General features: G+C 51.9%; 1 protein-coding gene across 6 annotated transcripts in view; it reads right to left on the reverse strand.

Annotated features, from left to right (window-relative positions):
- ARHGEF18 (Rho/Rac guanine nucleotide exchange factor 18) overlaps positions 1-24,823 on the reverse strand; it is a 72,876-nt gene that overhangs the window by 33,399 nt on the left and 14,654 nt on the right. For 3 of the 6 annotated variants that reach the window (XM_037139993.2, XM_037139992.2, XM_037139994.2), the window contains 8 exons: positions 22,822-23,084; positions 21,999-22,149; positions 21,290-21,404; positions 20,557-20,614; positions 20,193-20,237; positions 19,497-19,574; positions 18,416-18,521; positions 18,182-18,323 (listed from right to left, as the gene is read on the reverse strand). In XM_037139993.2, the coding sequence (XP_036995888.2) occupies positions 18,182-18,323; positions 18,416-18,521; positions 19,497-19,574; positions 20,193-20,237; positions 20,557-20,614; positions 21,290-21,404; positions 21,999-22,149; positions 22,822-23,048 (922 nt within the window). In that variant the 5' untranslated portion in view covers positions 23,049-23,084. Of the gene's footprint in view, positions 1-6,915; positions 6,968-11,794; positions 11,906-18,181; positions 18,324-18,415; positions 18,522-19,496; positions 19,575-20,192; positions 20,238-20,556; positions 20,615-21,289; positions 21,405-21,998; positions 22,150-22,821; positions 23,085-24,823 lie in introns of those variants that run through there. The other 3 variants (XM_037139997.2, XM_037139995.2, XM_037139996.2) reach the window with 3 other exon arrangements.

A 24,823-nucleotide genomic window follows, 5' to 3' on the forward strand; every position in this document is an offset into this window, starting at 1 on the left:
CATAATGTTAACAGACTCTAGTACATGTAAACATAACTTTTTAAAAAAGTAGTTAAGACCATCAGGTGTTTTTTAAGTCCTCACCAAGGATATGTTTACTGATTTTAGAGTGAGGGGAAGGGGGAGAGAGAGAAAGAAACATCAATGTGTGGTTACCTCTCACGCATTCCCTACTGGGGACTCGGCCCGAAACCCAGGCATGTGCCCTGACTGGGAATCGAACTCGTGACCCTTTGGTTTGCAGGCAGACATTCTATCTACTGAGCCACACCAGCCAGGGCTTCACGCTGGTTGTAAAGCTCATGAATGCAGCTGCCTCTTAAGAGGACGACAGTGTGTAGGCTGGTCTCTAGTTGGGAGACTTCACCGTGCCAATTCTGCTTCGTTCCTAGGCCTGGGACCACACTTACCAGATGCCCACTTTCTGTGGTATATGCCCTGAGGTCGTATCAGACTTGCTTTCAAGTTCTCACCAGATCCTATCATGTCAGATGCAATTAGTGTAGAGAACTGTTACAATTTGAACTCAAAGATAAACACACACACACACAATCCAATTTGAAAATGGACAAAAGGTTTGAATAGACATTTCTCCAAAGAAAATACACAAATGGCCATAAGCTTGTAAAAAGATGCTCAATGTTACAAGTCATTAGGGAAACACAGTAAAAACCCCAATGAGGCCTCACTTCAGGCCATTAGGGCAGTATAACTTTTTTTTTAAGATTTTATTTATTTATCTTTAGAGGGGAAGGGAAGGAGAGAGGGAGAGAAATATCAATGTATGGCTGCCTCTCATGTGTCCCCTGCTGGGAACTGCCCTGCAACCCAGGCATGTGCCCTGGCTGGGAATCAAACCGAGATCCTCTGGTTCACAGGCCCACGCTCAATCCACTGAGCTACGCCAGCCAGGGCTAGGGCAGTATAACTTTAAAATGTGGCAAATAACAAGTGCTAATGATGCAGGGAAACAGGAACCCTTGCGGCTGCTGGTGGAGAGTCTGGTGGCTCCTCAGAGTCAAACACGAATGGACCCAGAATTGATCACCCCATGACCCAGGGCTCCCACTGCTCAGGAGAACTGAAGGCAGGGGCGCAAACAGGTGTCAGCACACCCACGTTCAAGCAGTGTTACAACAGCCCAGAAGTGGAGACAACTGAGGTGTCCGTCGAAGAATGAAAGGATACACACAATGTGGTGTGTCAATGCCTTAAAAAGAAAGGACACTCTGACACCAGCTACAACATGAAGGAATCTTGAAGATACTATGTTCGGTAAAATACGCCAGTCACAAAGGGACAGACACCATGTGGTTCTACTCATAAAAGGTTCCTGGAGGAGTAAGATTCGTAAAGATAGGAAGTAGATGGGGGCTGGGGGCTGGGGATGAGTGTTTAATAGGGACAGAGTTTCCGCTGGGGAAGATGAGGAAGTTCCAGAGATGGATGCGCAGCGATGTGAATGTCCTCAATGCCACTGAACTAGACACTGAAAAATGGCTAAAATGGTTTTTTCAAAAAGACTAGTGCTGCAGGAGACCTGAACTTCAGAGCGGCTGCTACCCTACCATGGTGGATGGAGACTCACTCCCACACACAGGGCATTCTCCATCACAGAAGGAAGTGGCAAAGTGGCATTAGGAACTTCTTTCTGAAGCAAGCAAAATATAACTGAAGACACTGAAATACAGAACAGGCTGACAGGGACCAGAGGGGAGAGAATTTCAGGGGAAAAGGGGAAGGATTCATAGGAACAAGTATAAAGGACACATGGACAAAAACTAAGGCGGGGGGGGGGGGATGGGATGGGAGTAAAAGACGGAAAACTGTACTTGAACAATAATTAAATTAAAAAATATATGGAAAAAAAAAAGAACTCCTTTCTGCCCTGGCTGGTGTAGCTCAGTGGATCGAGTGCAGGCCACGAACCAAAGGGTGGCCAGTTTGAGTCCCAGTCAGGGCACATGCCTGGGTTGCAGGCCAGGTCCCTAGTGGGGGCCATGTAGGAGGCAACCGCACATTGATGTTTCTCTCTCTCCCTCCCTTTCCTTGTTTAAAAATAAATAAAATCTTTAACAAAAGAACTTCTTTCCATTTTTTGTACTGACAACGGTCCTGAGTGACAGGACCCAGTGGCTTCATCAAGAGACTGGTCCCGACACACAGGAAACCGCACGGGGCTGTAAGTGCCCTGGAAGGTCCTTGTCTCTGCCTCTTAGCACCTATACTCCCCAAATGCCTTAGCAATTCAAAAGCATGGTTAATGGGAAACATGGGAACAAAAGGCACTCCATTTGGTGTTTTGAATCATTCTGATGAACAAGTTTAATGACCGCACAAAGGGCTGTGCAGAAGTGTCCTTGGAACTTGTCACCAAGGGTGACCTAGGAAGAATCATTCCTCCAGAATGACCTCAGCCACCGGTGGAAACAGTCTTTCAGCAAGAGGCTGAAATGGGGCAAATCCAGACAGGAGGACGGAAGTGTGACCTCAAGACCAGAAGGTGATGCACAGCAATGTGCAAAAAAGAGGAGCTGCCCTGGCCAGTTGGTTGAAGCATCATCCTATAACCTAAGAGTTCTGGGTTCGATCCCCAGTCTGGGCATGTATGAGAAGCAACCGACTGATGCTTTTCTCTCGTATAGAGAAATCTCTCTCTCTGAAAGCAATAAAAAATGTTCTTCAGTGAGAAGAAAAAAAAGGCTGGGTTGTGTGGCTCAGTGAATTGAGCATTATTAGCCTGTGAACTGAAAGGTCACTGGTTTGATTCCTGGTCAGGGCACATGACTGGGCTGCGGGTGTGATCCCCAGTTGGGAGACATGGGAGAGGCAACCTGGCCGGGCCGGTCAGTGGTTAGACTGTTGTCCAAATACACCAAAGTCATGGGTTTGATCCCTGGTCAGCACACATGCAGGAATCTACCAACAAATGGATGCACAGGTGAAAAAACAAATCAGAGTTTCTCTCTCTCAAAAATCAATGAATAAAAATTTTTCTAAAAAAGAGGAGCTCAATGTTCTGCTTCCTTCTTAACACATCTGAACAAGAACACGGGAAAGATCAGGGGCCAGGAGCAGACGCCCTTGCCCTGTCCAGGGCTCCCTACAGCTCGCCGGCCAGGCCCCTGCTTGGTTTCACTCCATGTTCTGGTGTCAGGGAGGAGGCACCTTCAGCACCGAGTACAGGCAGTTCAGACCAGAAAAGCATCTGCCTCCTGAGCATTTCTCATGACTCGGTCCAATGCCAAGGCTGAACTGCAGGGGCACCAGCAAAACATTCCTTGCCCCACCTTGTTGCTGCGGCCTTGGCAGGAAGGGCAGTCGACTTTCCTCTTAGGCATTTACAAATAATTATGTTAATTCAACTGACTGTACAGAAACCAAAACGACAGGGCCAAAACCTTTCATGAAGAGAAATGATTTTTAACAGATTAATATCGCTGTGGCTACTATCCATCTGAAATCTTCCAAAAAGCCACAACTGGCCTTCTTACTTTTTTAGAAAAACTATGATGTGGGAAATGAAGAACAAATGTTAGCAGAGGTGCTGTAAGGAGGGCAGAGGAAATCAAACACTTGACAGAGGCCAGTGGGTGTCTCTTTCAGCAGATAAAAGCATTCTGTTAAAGGAGGAAGACAGGACAGAAAAACGTTCACGGGCAATGCCAGGAAAAAAACCTGTTTGCTCTCAATGGCCTGGGGATTGTTCGAGGGCGCTACATCTCTGTAAAAAGACAGCTGCCCCAGCGCCGGGGTCTGCGAGGCTTGGAAAAGGCCCCCCGCATCGAGTTCGCAGTGCGGACTCGCCACTGTCCCCTCTGCCTGTGTTCATCACCAAGTTGAGCAGATCAGAGTCATGCCCCAGAGAAAGAATGGTAATAATCATGGGTCTTTTTTAAGAAGAGAGAGACTATTTATTTATTTATTTATTTATTTATTTATTTATTTATTTATTTTTAGAGAAAAGGGAAGGCAGGGAGAAAAACATTGATGTGTGGCTGCCTCTCACTTGCCCCCTACTGGGGACCTGACCTACAACCCAGGCTTGTGCCCTGACTGGGAATCCAATCGGGAACCCTTTGGTTCGCAGGCCAGCACTCAGTCCACTGAGCTACACCAGCCAGGGCATGGGTCTTCTATAGGAGCTGGCAAACTGGGCCCTCCAACCAGCCACCTGTTTTGTAAATAAACTTATGGGAACTTAGCCAGGCCCACTTGTTTCCATGTGGTCTGTGGCTGTTTTTTTCCAGTTGAGTAGCTGTGACAGGTACTGTGGTCTGCAAAATCTCAAATATTTACTGCTGGCTCATTATAGAAAAAGTCTGCAGGTCTCTGCTCAACTGTATCTAATTGGTTTGATTTTAGAAGGGGAACCATTTTCAATCATCAAGATGCAGCCTGCTGGGCACACAGGAAGCTCCCATCTTTAAGCCCTGACAAGCAGGAGGGAATGGAAAAGTGGTTTCGGTGAAGTCAGGGCTGGATTCCAGAAGCCTGAGACCCCTGTGCTGGTAGCAAACAGGCAGGAGGTTGGTTTCTGAGTATCTCATGATCCTTGCAATCCAAAGGATGCTGGCTGTAATTATTAAAGGAGGTCAGCCACCAGCTCCTACGTCAGGAAAATTCCAGAACCTGGCAAAGACCTTCATTAGTATTCCTTTTAGAACTGCAATGGTGTGAGCTTGAGTATATTCTACCTCTCATGTCTCAAGGTCAGGAAGAAAACAATGTCACGTGCTTACAGGTGCAGGGCTAGGCAGGTGGAACATTATTTTTCCTCCTAAGATTTAAATGCATGAAACGTGTGTTTGGTGGAAATGGTATTTTAATGCATGGGGACGGAATATGTTCTGTAATGCAGTACAGGCAAATAGCCAAACACCTGACAGGCACCTTTTCATACAGCCACCTGCCACACCGAACGGTTAGCGAGGAACTGAGCACATGACTATGGTCCCATGAAAGTGTGACGAAACTGAATAAACGCCCCTCGCCCAGTGGCACTGTGGCCACTGTAACATCCCATCACAGTACATGACTCCCGTGTCCGTGGTGATGTTGGCATAAACAGGCCCACTGCGCTGCCAGCCACGAGAAGTGCAAATGTGCCACCACGCATAGGACGCAGCACTTGACAGTGATGACTCGTGACTGTGTCTGTGGTTTTCACGTTTCTGCACTGCACCTTCTGCTGTTACTGTAGAGTGCACCCTTTCTACTCACAAATACAAACAGCCTGTGGCCCCTGCGGCAGCCTCCTACAGCTCACGTTTACCGCACCTCCTAATGGCATCGCTTTCTCCTATGCTCGGTGTAACCTCGGGCCATGCACAGGAGTGTGGAGCAGCCTGAGTGTGCAGCGTCCACAAAGTCCCAGCAGTGTGCGGCAGTGCCCTGGGCCTTCGCACCACCCACCTCACCCACCAATTCACTCAGAACTGCTACCTGTCCTGCCAGTGCCAGTCGTGGTGAGTGCCCTCTGCAGGTGGACCCCCGTGAGGTTCTTCCCTGAAACTCTATTCGGCACAGTAGGTGCAGGACCGGCTGCAGCCTCGGAGCTGTGGGCCGTGCCAGTGGGGCTGGTGAGGGCACCATATGCAATGTCCACGCAGTACAACACAGCCTGGTGGCACATTTCTCAGAATGTGTCCCTGTTACTAAGCATCGCGTGACTCTGCTTTACAGCAAACTATATTCACAGGGATTTAAATTTAGAAGCTTTTCAAACAAGAAGCTAGTTCTTAAGATCTCCCTTTTTCCCTCTTCACTTAGCAGGTTCCCAAGAGTTCGAGGCTTCAACAGCCCAAGTTCAACATTTATTGTAACTTTAAAATATCTAAAAATAACCACATGTTGAAAAGAATCTAAGAAATGAGTACTGGTTACTTGAAAACTTGTTCCCATTTACAAGGAACCAGAAATAGAAGATTCCTGTGGTAGGTTGAGTATGATTCCTCCAAAGTCCCGCCCACCCAGAACCTCAGAACGTGGCCTTATTTGGAACTGGGGTCTTTACAGAAGTAACTAAGGATGTTGAGTTGAGATCACCCTGGCCTTAGGATGGGCCCCAGATGCAGTAACTGTTGTGTTTATAGAGAAAAGAAGAGATTTGGACTCAGAGAGACAGACACACACACAGGAGACAGACACAAGACACAGAGGAGAAAGCCACGTGAGTACAGAGGCAGAGACGAGAGAGGAAGCCCTGGCTCAGGGACGCCCCGCCGGAAGCCGGGAGAGGTAAGGAAGGGTTCTCCCGAGAGCCCCCGGAGGGACTGCAGTCCTGCAGACACCTGGATCTGAGACTTCTAGCATCTGGAACTGGCCACAACATGTTTCTGTGACAGTCAGCGACCCCGTTTGCAGTAATTTGTTACAGCAGCCCTAAGAAACAGATGCAGGTCCTCGACAGTCAAAGCTTTTTCTTTTCCTTTCTTTTTAAGAAAATCCTGCAAGGACTCGGGCAGGTCCACTGATGGGACAGGACCCCGCCCACCTCTGACACATCCCGAGTCACTTGTCCTTGAGCGGGCATGTTGTGGAGTTCTAAATGGCTAGATTCGGGGTACCATGTGGGTGAGCCCTGGAAACATTAGTAAAAGAAGCCAGATGCAAAAGGCCACATACTGGAGAATTCACAGGCATTTGTTGAGAACTAGCAAAGCTACAGAGATAAGAAGTAGACCTGTGGCTGCCAGAGGCTTGGGGACAGGGAGGTGAGAAGTGACTGCCAATGGGTATGGGACTTCCTTTTGGGGTGATGAGACTGTTCTGGAATGAGACAGTGGTGATGGTTGCATGCCCTTGTGAATATATTTTTTAAAACCACTGAACTGTATCCTTCACAAGGGTGAGTGTTATGGTGTATGGATTACAATGCCCCAGTTTAAAAAGCAGCAGTGTGGCCAACCCTACCGACAGCAGGACTCTCCCCAGCAAACAGAGAAGCTGCAGGGCCTTCCCCTTTGGAGCTTTTGGAACATTCTAGAAGAATGAGAAACACCAAAAGGTAAGTTTTAGCTTCCTGATAACAGCCAGGTGGGGCTAATCACAAACTTTTCAAAAGCAGTAATTTACAGGATGTGACTACAAATGTTCCTCAAATTTCTGGAACAGACCACTGTGGTTACACTTCATTTAAAAAATATTTTCACTTACATTTATTTTGCACTTCATGACTAAAGTTATGTTTTTGAAATAGAAAAAAGGGCTAAGCTGTGCTCACTGCTGCAGCCCTTGCGCCTGGTGCACAACGGGAGTGACCGGACACACCCGCACACTGTGGAGGGAGGGCTCCATAGGCAGTGACAACTGGGCTACGCCTCCAGTCTCTCAGAGACTGAGGACTAGAGGGCGGGAGGAGCAACTCCGATGACCTGAGCTGACCTGAGCGCCCTACAACCCCCTTTGTGTGCGCACGCGCATGTGTGTGTGTAAGCAGCCATAGACCCTTCCTCCGCCTTCAAAGCAAGCATCAACGTAACTTTTTTTTCTTTTTTAAAAGATTTTATGTATTTATTCTTTAGAGAGCGGGGAATGGATGGAAAAAGAGAGGGAGAGAAATATCCTGTACACCCCTCACCAGGGACCTGGACCACAGCCTGGACCAGCAGTGGAACCGGTGACCTTCTGGTTCACAGGCTGGCACTCAGTCCACTGAGCCACACCGGCCAGGGCGGTGTAACATCTTCTCACCTCTCTCTCTGACTCTGCCTGCATCCTCCCATCTCCTTCTCAGACCTGGACCCTCCTGCCTCCCTCTCAAAGGGACCCTTGTGATGACACTGGGTTCACCTGGATAATCCAGGAAGAATCTCCCCGCCTCCAGATCCCTCCTGTAATCAGAACTGCAAAGTCCTGCCTGCCCCATAAGGTCACGTATTCAAAGTTCTCAGTGGCAAGGATACAGGTATCTCTGGGACTCTGTTATTCTGCCAGCCATATCATCCATGATGTTTCACCAGGTGAGTGGGTGGGAGAAGCCAACTACAAATTACAGAACAGAGGACAGAACACCTGCTCTGCAACTACAAATTACAGAGCAGACGCCCCTCTGTCTGGGAAGCCATGCAGAACACATGCTGTGGGGGGAGACGGGTGGGACACCTGCTGGGAACAAACAAATACGCCCCAGAACTGCAGGGGCTGCAGACCCCGGGGCTCACAGGAGGCAGACTCCCAAGGTTTCACCTCTGGTTACAAAACGCATTAGGCGGATCACTGCTCTTCTGTCAGAAGGACTTCATTTCCATTTCTGGTGGGTTCTGTGTTACTTAGCCCCCAGGTTCTCTGCCTTTCTCCTTCCTCCCTCTGCCCCCAACCTCTAGCAGGTAGTGACTGCTTTCTAAACCTTGTTCACAGCCTTTGTCCTGCCCCTACTCCACCCCAAAGTGCTACCACCCTAGGGTCCCTGAAGGGCTACTCTTCACTGTTCTTGAACCCTGAAAGACCATGGGATGGCGTAGAGAGAGTGGAAAAGAGACCCCTGATCTGAGGGCAGGTGACAGTTTTCCCCATCTCCAGTGCAAGATAAATTTGAGAGGAGTCTGAACTGGCCACCTACTCGCTGCACGGACCCACACTGTGTAAGGAAGAGTTCCACTAGCCGATGACCCCAGGGCCGTCATCCGCCTGGTCACCTACACACACTCTCTCCCACACATCTACCTCTGACATGTCTGTCTGTGAACAGAGCACAAGTCTGACCTCTTTCCACACTGTTCATATCCATGTCATCCCCCAACAGGCCTCCCTATATCCAGCCCCCGCCCTTTCCAAGCCACCCTTCACACCGACAGAAGCAGCCACGAAGTCCTGCACAGTAACCCCCGCCTATGAAATGCCCGTGCCAGCCCTACCTGACCAACGGCTTGCTTCCTGACTCTGAGCCTGTGCAAATGCTGTGCCCCCTGTGCCAACAGCTGCCAAGGCCTGGCCTAGCCACCACCCCTCAGGAGGAAGAAGGCTTCCTGCCCATGCCTGGGCTGTGCACCACAACGAAACTTGGGCCCCACACCTCTGTCTCAGTCCCTGTTACAATGGACAGCACAGAGGACTTTGTGACCGTCTGCTACATGGCAGACACCCTAGTGTACACTCAACTTCAGGAAAATAAGAATCTATCCACATCAATAACCCAGCTGCATACCACAGTGGGACACTGGCACACTGTCCCCTTTCCTTCAGGGCTGTCTGATCTTTGCCCCTCAGTCTCTCGGTTCCTGGTCTCAGACCCCTTCGTGTGGTTCTGCCCCATGTCCACAGTGACTTTCACGGAGCTCTAGTTCTTATGTCCCCTCCTATCTAACAGCTCTACTGAGATGGAATCCACGCACTACACAATCCACCCTCCACCCACTCCCTTTTTTATCCTCACCTGAGGACTTTTTTTTATTGCTTTTGAAGAGAGAGGAAAGGGAGAAGAAGGGAGGTGGGGTGCAAGGCGGGTGGAGAGAGAGAGAAGAGACACCATGTCCTTGTGTGCAGGATCCTGCTCAATTCCAGCAAAGTCACCCGCCAGGGTCCTTCCCTCCCTCTATCCCACGCCGCCATGGAGGGGCACCTGCCTAGACCGCCTCCTGATACCCGCTCCTAAGAATGACCAGCTGGTAACATGTTCTGGAATTAGGTGGTGGTGACAGTTGCATAACTCTCTGAATGTACTGAAAACCACTGACTGGCACACTTTTGGCACACATACCAAAAAAGTGTGAATTTTTGGTATGTGAATTATATCTGAATAAAAGCTGTTATGTTGAAAAAAGGTGACATTTTAAAACATAACCACCTACAACGTATTAAATGTATATACTTAAATCTTTAGGATAGTTTTTCAGGAGATGCCGTGAATCCGTGTGGTTATTTGCGGTTATTCGCTACTTCGAACATAACCAATTGCAACTTTATCCTCAGCAGAAACTATTAACTTATCTAAGAACAAAAGCAGAGAAGCAAGCAAGTTGAATTGTTTACACCCACAGCCATTTTAACAACAAAAAATTGAGCAGAGCTCCAGGGATCTTTCATGGAGGTCTTGGGAGGACACTATTTTAATTGGTTTGTCCCTCCCCCACCAGCTACATTCCTGCTCCAAAAATGTCCTACAGGCAGCTCCGGAGCTGTGACTGCAATGATTTTGCACCTGGAGAGGGTTTGCAAAACATAGCAGCTCTTCACTACTTTCAGAGGGAAAGTAGTATAAAACAAATAACAAGAAACAATAATTGCTTGAACTTACTGAGGCTCTCTGGGCTTTAAATTATACAAGAAAGCTGCGATGAATATGTTTTAAAAGTCAGATGGAATTTGAAGAAACAGAAACAGGCCTCAGGCTGAGTGAGGAAGAATGAAGGAGACTTTGATTTAAGGATCAGAAATATGCTAAACATGTGGAAGGTAAACACCCAGGGAAGCACAACTGGTAACCACAGCTCTAGTCCCAGTGGCTGGTGACAAGGAAAACAGTAATTGCTATTATGTGACAAAAAATGAAAATTATACCCGTAGCTTATGCCAGAAACAAAGTAGGTGCCACTGCAGCTTTCAAAGTGTGAGCATTCTCAAGTCAACTTGAGGGAGAGAAGGGAATCACTTCTCCACTTCTCTAGCGTATGCCACTTAAAACTGAAAAGCTGATGGAAAGTAAAACAAAGTACGTTTACAAGAACTAAATGTATTATGCCTTCTGGCTGTATGTTATGTTGTTTTAAAATAACTTTTTTCTCAAAAGGACTTGACTCTTAATAAAGTGTAAACTCTGATTCTGTCCAAACAACAACCGAGGTGCTCGAATTTTCCAAACTCTTTGTTACCTAGGATCTCAACTCCAAAATACAACCTAAATATCCTGGGCATGAGCAAACGCACAAAATATGCGACACTTGCTGCGCACTCACCATCTGCCAGGCACTTGGCTATGCACCTTACACGCGTAATCTCATCAAATCCCCAACCAATCCTTACTTCCCGTTCAAAGATGAGGTATAGCGAGGTTACATGGCTAATATGCGGTGGCAACTGGGACCAGAACCCAGCTCCAAACTGACACTGAAGCCTGAGCTCTCGACACTTCTCCATATAGCTCCAGGATTAATCACTCACCCGGGTACGCGCCAAACCATCCCCAGTCGCCCTGGCCTGGGACTGTTCGCACGGTCCTGTCCCTTCCCTAGTACAGCAGGGCCCTTTAACCTCCCGTCGGGAGCGCCACTCTCCCCCGACGAGGCACAGGGGAAAAGTCCGACTCTTCCCTTCGGGGGTTAAACTTCAGGAAAACGTTTACCCTCTGGACCAGTAATCTCTTCTATCGCTTTGATCGCAACAGAACGACAGGTGAAAACGAGCGACAGCAAACCATGCCAGGGAAGCTGGGCCGCGCCGCACCGCCCAAATTCTTCCGCGGGAGCGAGGACGAAGTACCCCAGCATCCCGGGGTCTACTACTTTGCTCCGAGAAGTGAGCTTTCCATAGAGGGCTTAAGTACCACGTCGCTGGTACTGTCCGGTGATCATCACGCCCCGGTTCTGCCCCAGGTGCCCCTGAACCGCGAGCCCGATGACCTTTCCCTCCTGGGCGAGCAGAGGCTGCACGGTCGATGGCTGGGACGCGGGGCCTGGGAGCGCTGGCGGGCACCGCCTGCATCCCTGCACTTAAGCGTCCGCCAGACTCGGACCCGCCAGCTTGGAGGAGCCCACCGGGCCTAGCCTAAGGTCCAGGCCTCCCTGGGGCCCGACGGCGCCGTCCCACGGCCAGAGACCTCCCTCCCTAGCGCCGCACTCCTCGGGTCCGCCCTCACCTGGGCTCGGCCCTCGCCAGCAGCTCGAGGCTGCGGCTCTGCCAGTCTCGCCGCCGCCGCCGCCCACCTCGGCGATCCCCGGCCGCAGCCGCGCAAAGCCGGAAGCAGGAGGCCGCGCGGGCAAGTTGCGCAGGAGCATCCCCTCCCTAGGGCGGGGCCTTGGAGGCGGAGCCCTGGAGGCGGGGCCTGGAGGTCGAATTTTGTTTCAGTCTGCTCCTGGGGAGACAGTGTTGGGGCTTTCGTTCTGCGCGTGCGCGCATGGGGACTACTGGGGAGGGTACTTGCGAGGGGGGCGTGGGCGACCGCTGATGGATGGGACCGCGAAGCTGGGGTCTCCGTCGGCCGAGGCAATCAGCGGGGCGAGAGTGCGGGTCAGAAGACAGTGGACCTGCGGGGAGGGTCAGGTGCCTGGGCTGTCAGCGGGTGCCTGGGAACATTGGTGGGGTCGAGGGAGACTCTGGGCAAGAAGTCGGAGAGGGGCGATTTCGAGAAATGGAGAGAACAGATTGGTCACCTCCGAAGAGGGGGCGTAGACTACAGGCATAACTGACTGAAAGTGTGGGACCTCTCAAGGGGGACCCAGACAACGCAACATAGGTACCTTCTAACACATGCCGGACACTCAGGCAGGTGCCATCATGCCCCAAACATGATTTCAGGCACCATATAATTGTTCAGACACCCACCTAGGTCTGCCAGATCCCCAAATCCAACATTCACAATCTCAAAAACATGACAGATATCCCCAGAGCACCACGCGACGTCACCTGGGAGCCACCAGACACCCCCCAGCAGGCTGTCAGATACCCAGAAACTCATAAGAGACCCTACACAGGCCACTTTAGGTCCTTCCCCACAATGCAAACCAGACACTCCCAGCACAGCTGGTCAGATACCTCCAGACAGTTGCTCAGAGTCTGAAGCACAGGCCAGACACCCCTAAACAAGGATTTCTAGACATATGTGGGCATACCAGACGCCTCCCTCAGTGCAAGCACCCCCACAGGTGCCACCAGACATCCCATCCTGAGACTGCTGGGCCCGTCAGGTCCTCCACAGGTAACAGGAGGGGAGCCGAGTACCTCTCGCCCAAGGTTCAAGATCTCCCCAAATCAAACTCCATTCAAAACACACACAACCTGAGCCAGAGCCCTCACTCCAGAAACTGGGGGTGGGGTCCCCCAAGTGACCTGCCTTCAGTGTAAGTCCAGTCTTCATGATCAAGAGAAGGGGCATGTGCAGGGAGCTAGAGCCTCAAGAAGTGAAGGGACGTAAGCTTCATCAGACACCCAGCCCAGACTGAGGTCAGAAGGCCCAGCTCGGGTCCTTTGATGTCTCACTGGGTTGGTCAATGTTCACTCTCTGAATTGCTATGGCATTTGGACTTTACCCCAAAGGCACTGGGGAGCTGTTGGAGATTTTAAGCAGGAAGGGTGGTATGACCCTTATTTCTATAGCCATCTTGGTCATGGAAGCCTTCTGGTGACACAGGTCTTCTCTAAACGTAGAAGCTGACTCTCAAGGAGCCTGGCAAAGAGAGGAATCGCTCGTCTTTCTTTCACCTATCCATCCACTCTGCATCTACTGAGCCCTTATCACGGGCAGAGAGCACATCTCTCTAAAGCCGCATTTCTCAGTCTTGGCATTATCAGCAATGGGCTTGGAGACTTCTCTGCTCTGGAGGGCTAGCCCGTGCATTGGAGGAGGTTAAACAGCACCCTTGGCCTCACTCTACCCATTAGATGTAAGTAGCACACACACTTGTGACAATCAGAAATATCTCCAGATATGCCCTGGGTGGCAGAATGGCTTCAGTGGACAGAAACACTAAGAGACACTCATACACTTACACAGTCACCTAATATCAGGCTTCTCAGGGGAAGTGGACCTGCGGTATGTTTTAAAGGGTGAGTAAGAATTAGGTGGCCCAGGAGTTCCAGGAACAGTACTGAATAAACGAGATGCTGAGCATGGGCAGCCACAAGACTTCAAGGTCGCTATGCTTTGGAGCCTGGGTGGCTGGGTGGCTGAAAAGTGGGAGAGAGGGTAGAGGGGTACACAGGGTCAGACCGTGAAGGGACTCAAAGGTTAAAGCCAGGAATAGGACTGTCTGAAATGGTATTCCTCTGGAAGAGCTAGTCTCTGGGAAAGCACGTCAGCTTTACCCTGGAGTCCCACTTTCTGTGTTTATCTAGAGAGTGATTCATTCCTTATTCTATTTAATTTATTGTGGGGCTGTGTCCTCTAGGGGACAGTGATCTGTGGTTTTGAATACCTCTGACAGTAGACAGGCCTGTGGTGAGTTATACCTGGGAGGTGCCTACTCTCAGCCTATTGGCGGAGAGACACAGCTGTTCTGGTCTCAGGAGCCTCCTTAGACAGCTGTGGGGGCTGCGGCCTGGGGTTTAGATGCTACTTTGTCCTGACCACAACAAAGACTGATAATGGTCATGGACACTGCTGTTGCCCTTCCATTTCTTTTACACTAATGCGAATCTTCCTGGAACTCAAAGTGTTGTCCTGAAAATCCAGTGATGTCTCCAAGAGCTGGAGCTTTATTCCTTCCATCCTGAGAGTGGATCTGACTGAGTGACTCACTTCTAAACAACAGAGCAGGAAGAGAGAAACATAGTAACCTGGCAGAGGTTGCCTTAACCAGGGATGAAGGTTAACCCCCAACCCTGCTCTGGGGACGGCATATTAACAGCACTTCCCCCTCATATAATGAGGGGAAAAAGGTTTCTCAAACTCATAACCCCTGTGTCTAATTAGGAGAAAACATCAGACAAACCTAGATCGGCAGGCACTGTACAAGACGCATACCTAACACTTCACAAGGGCTGTCAAGGTCATGAACAACAGGGAGAAACCGAGAAACTGTCACAGACCAGAGAGATGGGAGACGCAGGATGATTAAAGAGAGCATAGTGTACTGAGTTGGATCCTGAAATAGAAAGAGAACACTGATGAAAACAACAACCAGCCCGGTGAAATCTGAAGTGTGGAGTTGGTAAGTAGTGTACCAATGCTGGTTCATGAAATGCGAGGACCACGGTCCCGTCCATGGTTCTGTAAGGGGAAGCTGAGTGACAGCTACAAGGGGGCCCTCTGTCCTTTTTGCACTTATCTATGAATCTAAAATTGAAAGTTTGGAGCAGAGAAGAGGCCCCCCCTCCCGACAAAGGGATAGGAGGAGTTGGTTTTGTTAAGTGTCCTCAAATAGTTGTACTCTCTAAGTTAAAGTCTATTGCCAAAATGCAGCAAAATATTCCAGCTGCAAGTTACAAATTGGGTCATTTTGAAGTTTGACCTTTTGGTTTGCTTCAATGTTAAAATCTCTGCATAGGAGGTAGTTTGTCTAGAGTATATAATCAGTGTTGATTTTTCCTGTAACAAAACACAACATGCAGTTACGGCTCCTGCTGTGCATTGCATCCGTCTAGTCTAGTCTCGGTGGTTGTGGAAGAATCAAATCTGGTCCTCGATGTCTGATGTATTGCCAGTAAATCCAGCGGTAAGAGATTATAGGAAGCCAGTCATAGGATTCGAAAATAAATTCTAGTTTCTCCTTAGCTATTTCAGGCTTTTATAGAAGGCAAGGAAGGACTCACTGCAAAATATTTTTGCAAGTCTGAATGCTTCTATTTGACCAGGCACATTTTCGCCTGATTTAGAATTGCAGGCAGCTTATTTTAAAGCACAGGAAAAACAACTGAGCATGAGTTCACTGTCTTTAGAACAGTTTGAAGATATACGGTGTAAAGGTGTTTTCAGTTTCCTGTTACTTTAGTATTAATATTATGTTGGTGGGAAAACCTTAAAAATTGCCCGCCAAATATTGACAATGAGCACATCAAACAACAGAATGTCGTCGATATATTAAACTTGGGCTCTTCTTGCAGCTGTAATTTAATTTTTTAATTTTTTTCTCCATGTGTTTTTTTTAATTGAGGCATTTATTTTCTTTTAAAATATTCAATTTTGTTTTGGGTGCAACTAAAAAATTTAAATTATTATTATTTAAAAAAATCAAATGGAGTGAGCCTGGCTGGTGTAGCTCAGTGGACTGAGCTTGGGCTGTGAACCAAAGGGTCGCTGGTTTGATTCCCAGTCAGGACAAATGCCTGGGTTGCAGGCCAGGTCTCCAATGGGGGATGCGTGAGAGGCAACCACACATTGATGCTTCTCTCCCTTTCTTTCTCCTTCCCTTCTCCTCTCTCTAAAAAAATAAATAAATAAAATCTTTAGAAAAAGTCACATAGAGTGACATGGCAGTGGATTGGTGGTCCACTCAGGGCTCTGAGCTCCTGTCTCGCCTGCCTGCCTTTGCAGCCACAGGCGAGAACTGAATGCCTTGGGGCCTCCAGTTCCCCAGCCTCAGAACGGAAAGTCCTGGCACCTGTCTTGCAGAGTCTGAGGGTGCAGGAGGTGTCCTGGACACCTGCGTGGAAAGCACGGGGTGTTTGGGGTGTTGTAAGTGCTTGGTGGTGGAATGTCACCCATTAGTCTTATTATTTGTGCAAAGTTTTCTGTGACTATAAGTGATGTTCAGGGAATTAGTTCCTGTTGGAACCCTCTGCTCTCAAGATCATATTCGTAAGGGGTTTACTGATCTGTAGGTAAGATCAGTCACTTCCTGGGTCTTTCTCAATACAGAATAAGTCAATTTATGGATCAGCAAGCGTTTTCTGTCAAGATCCCCACAGTAAATATTCTCAGCTTTGCTGTCAATCACACCGCAAAACACTCCACCCTGCCTCTGCAGTGTGAAAACAGCCGATCCTGAACTGTCTGTGGCTCTTTCTAGATCTTTGGCCCCACTCTTCTTTCTGCCAGCTTTTCGAATGCCACTCATGCCACTCAAATCAGATGTCTCAGGTAGGGCCCCAGAGGCTTGATCCGGCCCCACAGAAAGGCCCCCTGTGTCCAGCTGAACTAACCCCCCAGAGGTCAGCAGAAACAGGAAATCACCTGCTGCTGAAAGGACTCCAAGACACTAGAGTTGTTGGTGCACCTTGCACTTTGCAAAGTCCATGCCAGCTTCAGCTACAGGTGCGTGCGTGTCCCAAGGCGGGTTGGAGCTCCTTCGATGGACAGGAAGTTTGAAGGGCGCACCCCTGACCATGGCAGCAACCAGCAGGACACCCATAGCCTTGCCGGGCAAAAGGGCAGCAGCACTCCCGAAAGAGGAAGGAACTAATGCCCAGTGTGGAGCCAGAAAAGGCAAGAAATGCAAAACCTGTAGCTTAGGTCCCCTGCACAGTCTCCCCTAGGTCCTGCTCTCCCCTCCCCAGCCCACTGACTGTTACCAGGGCAGCGCTGTCTCCAGCAAACGTTTGGCCATGTCTGGGACTATCTGTGCTCGTCCTGGCTCATGGGAAGGGTGCTGTTGGCATCTAGTGGGTGGAGGCCAGGTGTGCTGCTCAATATCCTACAACGCATCAGACTGCCTCCCGCAGCAGTGCCAAGGTCGAGGACCCTCCAGGAGCCTGCACCCTGCCTGCCGCAGCCCACAGCCCGAGTCCGAGCTGCAAGCATCGCATACGGCTTCACTAACATGCATGCGCTCACCACTGCCTCCTCTCCATCCCTACCAACTGGGGAGACGATTCAGAAAGGCAGAGTTCTAACTCCCAGAAAAGACCACAGTCATCACCCTTGAACCCAGTGCTCCTTCCTGAGCGGAGATCCTCACAGTTACTCCCAGGAGAGCCCTGGGAGCAGGAAGCTGCCTGTTATGGGGCAAACTGTGCACCTCCCAATTCATAGGCTGCAGTCCTAATCCCCCCAGTAGCTCAGAAGGTGGCCTTATTTGGAAATGGGGCTGTTGTTGATGTAGTTAGTTCAGATGAGGGTGCACTGAAACAGGGCAGGCCCTTTGTACAGTGTGACTGATGTCCTTGCAAACAGAGGAGATCGGCGCACAGATGTGGACACGGGGAGCACACCACATGAGGTCAGTCGTTCTCAGCCACAGGCCAGCAGGGAGACCTGGGGCGGGACCTCCCTGGTGCTTTCAGATGGAGCCTTGATCTCAGACTTCTTGAGAATGGTAAGTAAGAGCACGTGCCACCTCCACTGTGGTACTTTGTTACGCAGCCTTAGCTAACCATTACACTGCTTGAGTTCAGATTTTGCAAGAAGATTTTTGCCATGACAAAACCAAGACTTAAAGGGAATTTGGGTGGCCCTTAGGTAACCAGATAGTTTCTGTCCTTAGGGATCCATCTCTGGTGTTCTCCAGAGAGCCAAGGTCAGCCCGCCCTTGGCAAGGGCGGGATAGGACATGCATGCAAAGGGTGAAGGAGGCCACGAGAGCAGTTTAGAAAAAGTAAAGGAGAGCAAATGGCTGCTGTCCAAGGGGACAGGCTGGGCTGCCTGGCTTACCAGAGCCGAGGAAGGGCTTGCTGCATAGGGGGCAGCTGGCATGGCCAAAGAAGGCTCCTCGGGACAGCTGGTGGCCATTGACACATTCCTTCCTCTCTCGAGCTTCCTGGCCCTTTTCCTTTAGATGTGCTAGGCTCTTCCCCTGCAGGGACAGAGCAGGCACTTAGAATGCCTGTGCATCCAGACCTACCTTGAATCACAGGGCTCTGGGGCCGGGGCACCTGCCATGCTGACCTTGTCCTTGTACCTGGTGACTCGACTGCAGAGGGAGCTGAGGCTGCGCTTCACCCTGGTGGTGCCCCTGTCACTCCTCTCGATCCTGCTGGCTCCATCCTCACTCCTGAGGGTGGGAAGGTGGATGAGGAGGGGCCATTCTGAGCCACTCCCACATGTCGCTCCTGGGATCCACCTGCCACCCACCCCTCTGAGGCCTCCTCTTCCTGTTTCATCCCTTCTTCTTCTTCATCCCAACCCTCTCCCTTCTCTCACTCACTTGTCTATTCACCAGACATCGCAGGCTGTTTGCAAAGTTCCAGGAACCACACGGACTAATTTGAAGGGGGCTAAGCAACATGGTCTCAAGCCTGAGGTCCCTTGATGGGTCCTGGGCTGGAAGTCTTGGCTCTGTCATCTCTGCCTTCTCCCCCTCCCTTACCTCCATATCTTATCAGCCTATACATCCTGCTCGTTCTCCCTGCAGGATCTCTCTCAGATCGGCTCCCCTTTCCTCCCACAAGACCAGCCCCAGATCCCTGTCACGCCTCTCCTGGTTGCAGGCACACCCTCCTTTAATAAATTCTCATCAGGTCAGCAACTAGCAAACCCAGCCTGGCAGAACCTATTCCCTGGAGGGAGGTTCCTCGCCTCCAGTCTGCACCGCGCTGCCCCAGCCCTGTCTGTGCGCACCGTCCTCAGTCCTAGAGAGCTGTGCCCCTGGCTTCGCAGGGCTCATCTGGCCTCTGCTGAAGCCCTTGCCATCCCTCCTCCCAGCCTCACCCTGACACTGGTGCCCAGCCTTTGCAGTTCCTCCGGAAGGCACTGTTCTCTCTCCCCTATCCTCCAGTCTGAGTACTGGCAAATTCCTCTTTCGTCAGAACCCAGCTCAAGCTGTCACCTCCTCCAGAAAGTTTTCCTTCTCCTCCCCACCCCCGTATGAGGAGCCCCACCCTCTCCCCCACTGTTGCCCTTGGTGGTTCCAGTGAGAGGAGGGGGGCCCCAGCTCAGGGCCAGGCACAGAGGGCCTCAAGTGCAGGGCCAGCGCCCGCCCCCACCTGCCCGCACAGGGCTTCCATCTGCAGCTGCTCTGCTGACTTACTCAGACAGGAACTCGAACCAGGTGAGGTTTGAATGGTCTCCTCTGGGGCTGACCGACAAGCTAGCCCTCTGCCGGGCCCTGTGGGACCAGCGGGGACAGAGACCTGGTCAGCAGCCCTCTTCCCCAGCTGCCCCTCTCCTGCCCCTCACCCTCAGGGTGCCTGTGGAGAGGTGTGTGCCCAGTGCCACAGTCCCAGAGCCCACCCTTTCTCCACACGTGGGCTCGTGCGTGTGGCCTTTGGGGCGTGTGTGCCGCAGAAGGCGGTGGCAGGCCTGGGCAGGGCAGAACCTGCATGCTGGGGAGATCTTCAGGCAGCTGCCGGGGTTTGGGGAAGATGCGCACTTTACTGTGTGTGCAGAGGGTCCCTGCGGGCTCCCGCAGTTCTCTCCTCCGTCACTGTTGGCCCTGATCTTGCCTCACCGGTCTCTCCTCCCACCTTTCCTGGCAGCGTTTCTCCCTGTCTTCTCTGCAGCTCGTTTCTCCCACCTGTCCCTGTGCCCGTTTACTTTCACGCCTGTCCTCTCAAGCCTCTCCCTCCATGCCTGTCCCCCACACTTGTTCCTCCAAATGTGTGTTCCCCACTCTTCTCCACGACCTATCTCCTACATCCGCCCTCTTCCACCTGTCCCCCATACCTGTCCACTCCCTCACCTGTCGCCACTCCTGTCCTCCCACCCCTGTCCCCTTCCCACGTACCCATGATACTGTCGAAGCTCTTGCAGCACCTGCTGGACCATCAGCCTGGGGCAGGAATAAAACAGCCCACAGTTGTCCCGGGTTACAGACATGCTCTCTGTGATGAGCTGGGATAGCCTCACCCGCCAAGGGTCCCCATGCAGACCCTGACCAGGACCCCCAGCCCTTCTCCCGATGCTGTGTCAGGACCTTTCTGAGGGGCCTGGGTCCCTCCCCAAGGAGAAGGGTGGTGTGGGAGAGCAGACTGAGGCAGTCAGGGGACGGAGGGGGTCCGTGGGTGTGACCTGCACACCTCCTCCCACAGCCTTGACTCGTTGGCTGTGCACACACAGGGGGCCTTCCACCACGTGGGGCAGGCACTCACACGTGATCTGGCTCCACGTGGTCCTCTTCCAGACACTTCAGTGCCGGCGGCTCCAGGCCTGGAAGGAGCCCCCCACACCAGGGGGCACAGGGGTGAGGAGCTCTGGGCGGGACCAGCCCTGCAGTGGGCCCCCCACCACATGCTGCTGCAGGACCAGACATAGTCCAGAGGGGATCTGCCACTCTCAGGAAGAGGAGCGTAAAGAGGGAAGAGAGCCAAGCTTGGAGGTGTCCCCAGCTTCTCACAAGAGCTTACGATGTGCTAAAGCGCTTTGTACATGTGCGCTCAGGGAATCCCAAGTGGCCCTAAGGAGATGCAGCTATTGTCGCAATTTACAGAGGGAGCTGCAGAGGCTGAGACTGGTTAGAAAGTGGAGGGTTCAGGCTTCACCTGCAGGCCTGGTCGGACACCAGGGAGACACGGCTCTTGGGACAGAGATCCAGGGACAGGGAGATAAAGAAAGAGCCAGAGTCTGAGAGAGAGCAGGGTGGAGGGAGGGCAAGGTCACTGCATCGCTGCACTCCACCTTGGCTCCAGACCCCTGGGGAGGCGGAGGGAGGAAGAGGGCAAGGTGCTAGAAGCCTCTCTGGACCCTCCTTCCCCTGGACCTCCAGGGGACCCTAAGCCCCCTCCATCTACTCTGGGGTCCAGCTGGGACCCCATCCAGGGCACCCTCTAGCCAAACCCCACTAACCTACTTGTTTGAATGAGAGAAAGCTCCAGGCCTGGCTACCTTGAACAGCTGCAGTGGGCACCTCCAAAGCCCTAGAGGTTTCCAGGGAGCTGATCTCATCAAAGGACACAGGAGCCGACTGTGACCTTGCTCTTTTCTCCAGGCTGCCACGTGCCTGCAGGGAACAAGCATCTGGCTAAGGTGGGTAGTCACCCAGGCTGCGGAAGGCTCCTATGTCAAGGGCCTTGGCTCCAACCCCTAGCCACATGCAGGGCCCCCCAGCCACAGGGCAGGTGGATCTGTCGAGCAGCCAGATACTGGAGCCACCCGCTCACCAGCCACGGGCTGCAATCCCCGGCAACTCCAGCTGTGGGCTGGGGCCCTCAAACTGTGAGCTACAGACTCTAGCACGTCTGCAGGACATAGCCATGAGCAGAGATGCCCAGGAATTTCCCAGCTGTGGGCTGGAGTCACAGGCTCCAGACAAAGATTCTTGGTTGCAGACTCTGGCCACAGACAAGGCTTCCTTCCAGCTGCAGAGATGCCAAGATACCTCCCCTGCTCCTCAGGCAAAAGGTCGCACTTTTGGCCATGGCTCCCCTGCTAGGAAGCCCTCCTCAGTGGAGACCCCTCAGGCCTGGCCTGGAATCTCCGGATGGACGGACAGCCAAGAGAGGAAGTCCTTCTGGGCAGGGTGCTCCTTCCCACCCGCAGCACCAGCTCCTGGGCCCAGAGGTGTGTCATTGGGATGGCTGTAGGCTGTACCCACCTTGTCTGGGTGCTCTGCAGAGGTCTTGCCCCCAGACAGACCCTCTTTGATCCAGTCCTGCAGGCCCTCTCCGGGAAGGTTCAGAGTAAGGCTGGCCAGCGTCCGCTCAAGACAGGGCCCCTCCTTCACAGCTGAGGAGTCAAGGCTGAGCCTGGTGGAAGAGGGGAGAGTCAGGGCTTCTGCAGGTCTTTTCTGGCTGTTCCAGCTCTAGCATCTGGGGGGCTGGAGGGACCCGCAGATGATGCTTCTGGGGCCCAGAGAGGGGCCAGACTTCCCTATATCACAAGAGTAGTCGGGGGACGGGCAGGCTGGTGGATTTGCTGAAGCTACATTTGAGTCACAGACACCACATTTTTACATGAACTGGCTTTCTGTTTGGGGTGACTTGAGAGAGTTGAAGGAGGTCGGAGTAGTGGTGGCTAAAGCACCCCCCACTATTTGGGATGGCCACTCTGCTCTGTGTGGGGTTGAGTACCCATCTCTGTTTTGATCTCAAGTATGTCTGTGGCCTTATGGAACTGGTGTGCAAGCCATGTGTTTAGGCTTATAGGTATGAGTTAGAGCAGGCTGGGTGTGCAGTGTGCACACCTAGTGTGTGCGGGCCAGTGTGCATGTACAGTGCCATTTAGGGCTTGCATGCACTCATTCAACATGTGTGTGTTTGCCCGTGCACATGGATTTGTGTGCCCACACAGGCTCTGTGTGGGCACACATGTGTGTCTTGGGAGAGGGCTGCCTCTGCCTGTGCAGAACCCCTGGTCCCGGGAGGGTATCTTGGACAGCATCGGGGCAGGGGAGTGCAGGGTGGGAGTGGGGGACCAACCTCCGGCAGCTCTCTGAGCAGCTCCTGGCCCTCTCCCAGCTCCGCCTCCAAGGCCAGGCCTGGGATCCCACTGGACTGGAGAAGGGAGAATCTCTCCCTGCTGCTTTGCTAGGAGGGCCACTGTCCTTGGTCCCCGCTGGCTGGCTGTGGGAAGGGGCCCCAAGGCCCAGGTCCTGGAGATATTCACTTCCCTGAAGGGCCCCCAAGTCCAGGCTGAGGTCTTCCATGCTTTTGCTGAGCTGCCCGGGAACTCCCTCCTCCTCCTGTAGGCAATGGGGAGAAGAGGACATTGACTGAGGCAGCAGAGGCCCCCAAGCCCCGACTCTACCAGTTCCCCTCCTGTCCAACTTGGGCCCAGTGCATCCTTCTGACGGTGGGTGGGGTGGAAAGGGGGGCAGTCCTTCAGCCCCCTGTCTCACCGGGGCCTTCAAGCCTCACCCCTCCAAAGGGCCCAGGAGTCTGGGCATGGAGACCTGACTGCACCTCCCTCTGAGTTTCCATTTGACCTAATGTCTTAAGGAACCCCACCCGGCCTGCTCACCCTGCTTGTTTTAAGGCTCTCGGAAGATCGTGCCTGCAAACATAACTTGTCAAAGCCCACAAAGAGGTTCGTTATCCTTGCCGTGAATGATGGGATGTCAGGCAGAGTGGCAGGGTTCCTAGTCCTGTCTCAGGGCCACTTGCCTCGGGCACAGCAGAACTGAAGGGGGTACCAAAAACTCAGGAATCAAGATAATATTTTAATGCAATTTAAAAAACAATTCCAACGTAATGCAAGGAGAACAATGATGAACAAATCATCAACATGTGAAGAAATGATAGTCCTGGATCCTGCACTGTCCTCCATCATCTCCTGGTCATGCTTCCTCCTACAGAGAGGATTCTGGAACACCTGAGATGTCAGTCCTTCCGATGCCTCCTCCTCCCAACAGGGAGAAGCCACAGCTCCTCAGCACAATGCTAAGGCGCCAAGGTCAGCCTGCTGCTGCTGCTGGCCCCTCCGCAGCCTCACATCCCCTCCCACCAGACAGAGAACGGCCAGACAGGGCTAGATTTGGAAGATAGAAGATGTGTGTCCCACAGCAGCTCCACCAGGGGGCGCTGTTATTCCACTTCCCAGACCAGGACAGTGAGGCTCTGGGAGGAAAAAGAACTCGCCCCACAGCCACGCAGTCCACAAATGGCAGAGCTGGGCTCAAACTCACGCTTGTCTGGGTCCCAGCTCTAGGCTCTTTTGTCACTCACTGATATCTACTTTTCCTCAGCTTCCTTTGCCCTTCTCTCTCTCCCTCCCAGTTGTACTGTTTGCAGTTCAATGTTTCCAGCCAGGACACCTGCTTCTTCCTTTCCTGGAAGACCCTTTTCTCCCAGCCCACTGAGAGGCAACCTGGTAAACTCCTACTCATCCTCCAGAACCCAACTTGGGCATGTCCTCCAGGCCATTACCCTTGAGGTTAGTAGGGTGTCCCTTTCCAGGCCTTTGTTAGGACTGTCCCCAGATAAGGTTTGGTGGGTATGTGGGTGGGTGGGTCTCTCCCACCCCAGGCCTATGTGACCTCAGGAAGGCCTTGATGGACTGTTCCAACTGGTGACCTAAAGGGGTCCCCCTGTATGAATTCCAGGCCCCAGGACAGGATTACTAGATAAAACACAGGACAGCTGTTTAAATCTGAACTTTAGATAAACAACAAATCATTTTTTAGTGTGAGTATATCCCAAGCATTGCAGTGTCTGACATTCAGATCTAACTGAGCGCCCTTAATTTTATTTGTGCACCCTTGCAACCCCGCCCCTGGACCTTTTGGCATGGCCAGGCTTCACCAGGTGAGGGAGAGCAGCGGGATTGCTGCTCCCACCTGGTGCGGGGAATTTTCAGAGAAGTGTTCTATCTGAAGTGGAACAATACCCACTAGCCAAAAGCCAGGCTCTCAGAGGACCTTGGCTGGCAGGAGGCCTCAGCGGGGTCCATGCCGGCCGCAGACCAGGAAGGAGGAGTCACATG

The sequence above is a fragment of the Artibeus jamaicensis genome, unplaced genomic scaffold (genome assembly GCF_021234435.1).
Source record: "Artibeus jamaicensis isolate MK-2021 breed Jamaican fruit bat unplaced genomic scaffold, CSHL_Jam_final scaffold_286, whole genome shotgun sequence".
NCBI classification, from domain to species: domain Eukaryota; kingdom Metazoa; phylum Chordata; class Mammalia; order Chiroptera; family Phyllostomidae; genus Artibeus; species Artibeus jamaicensis.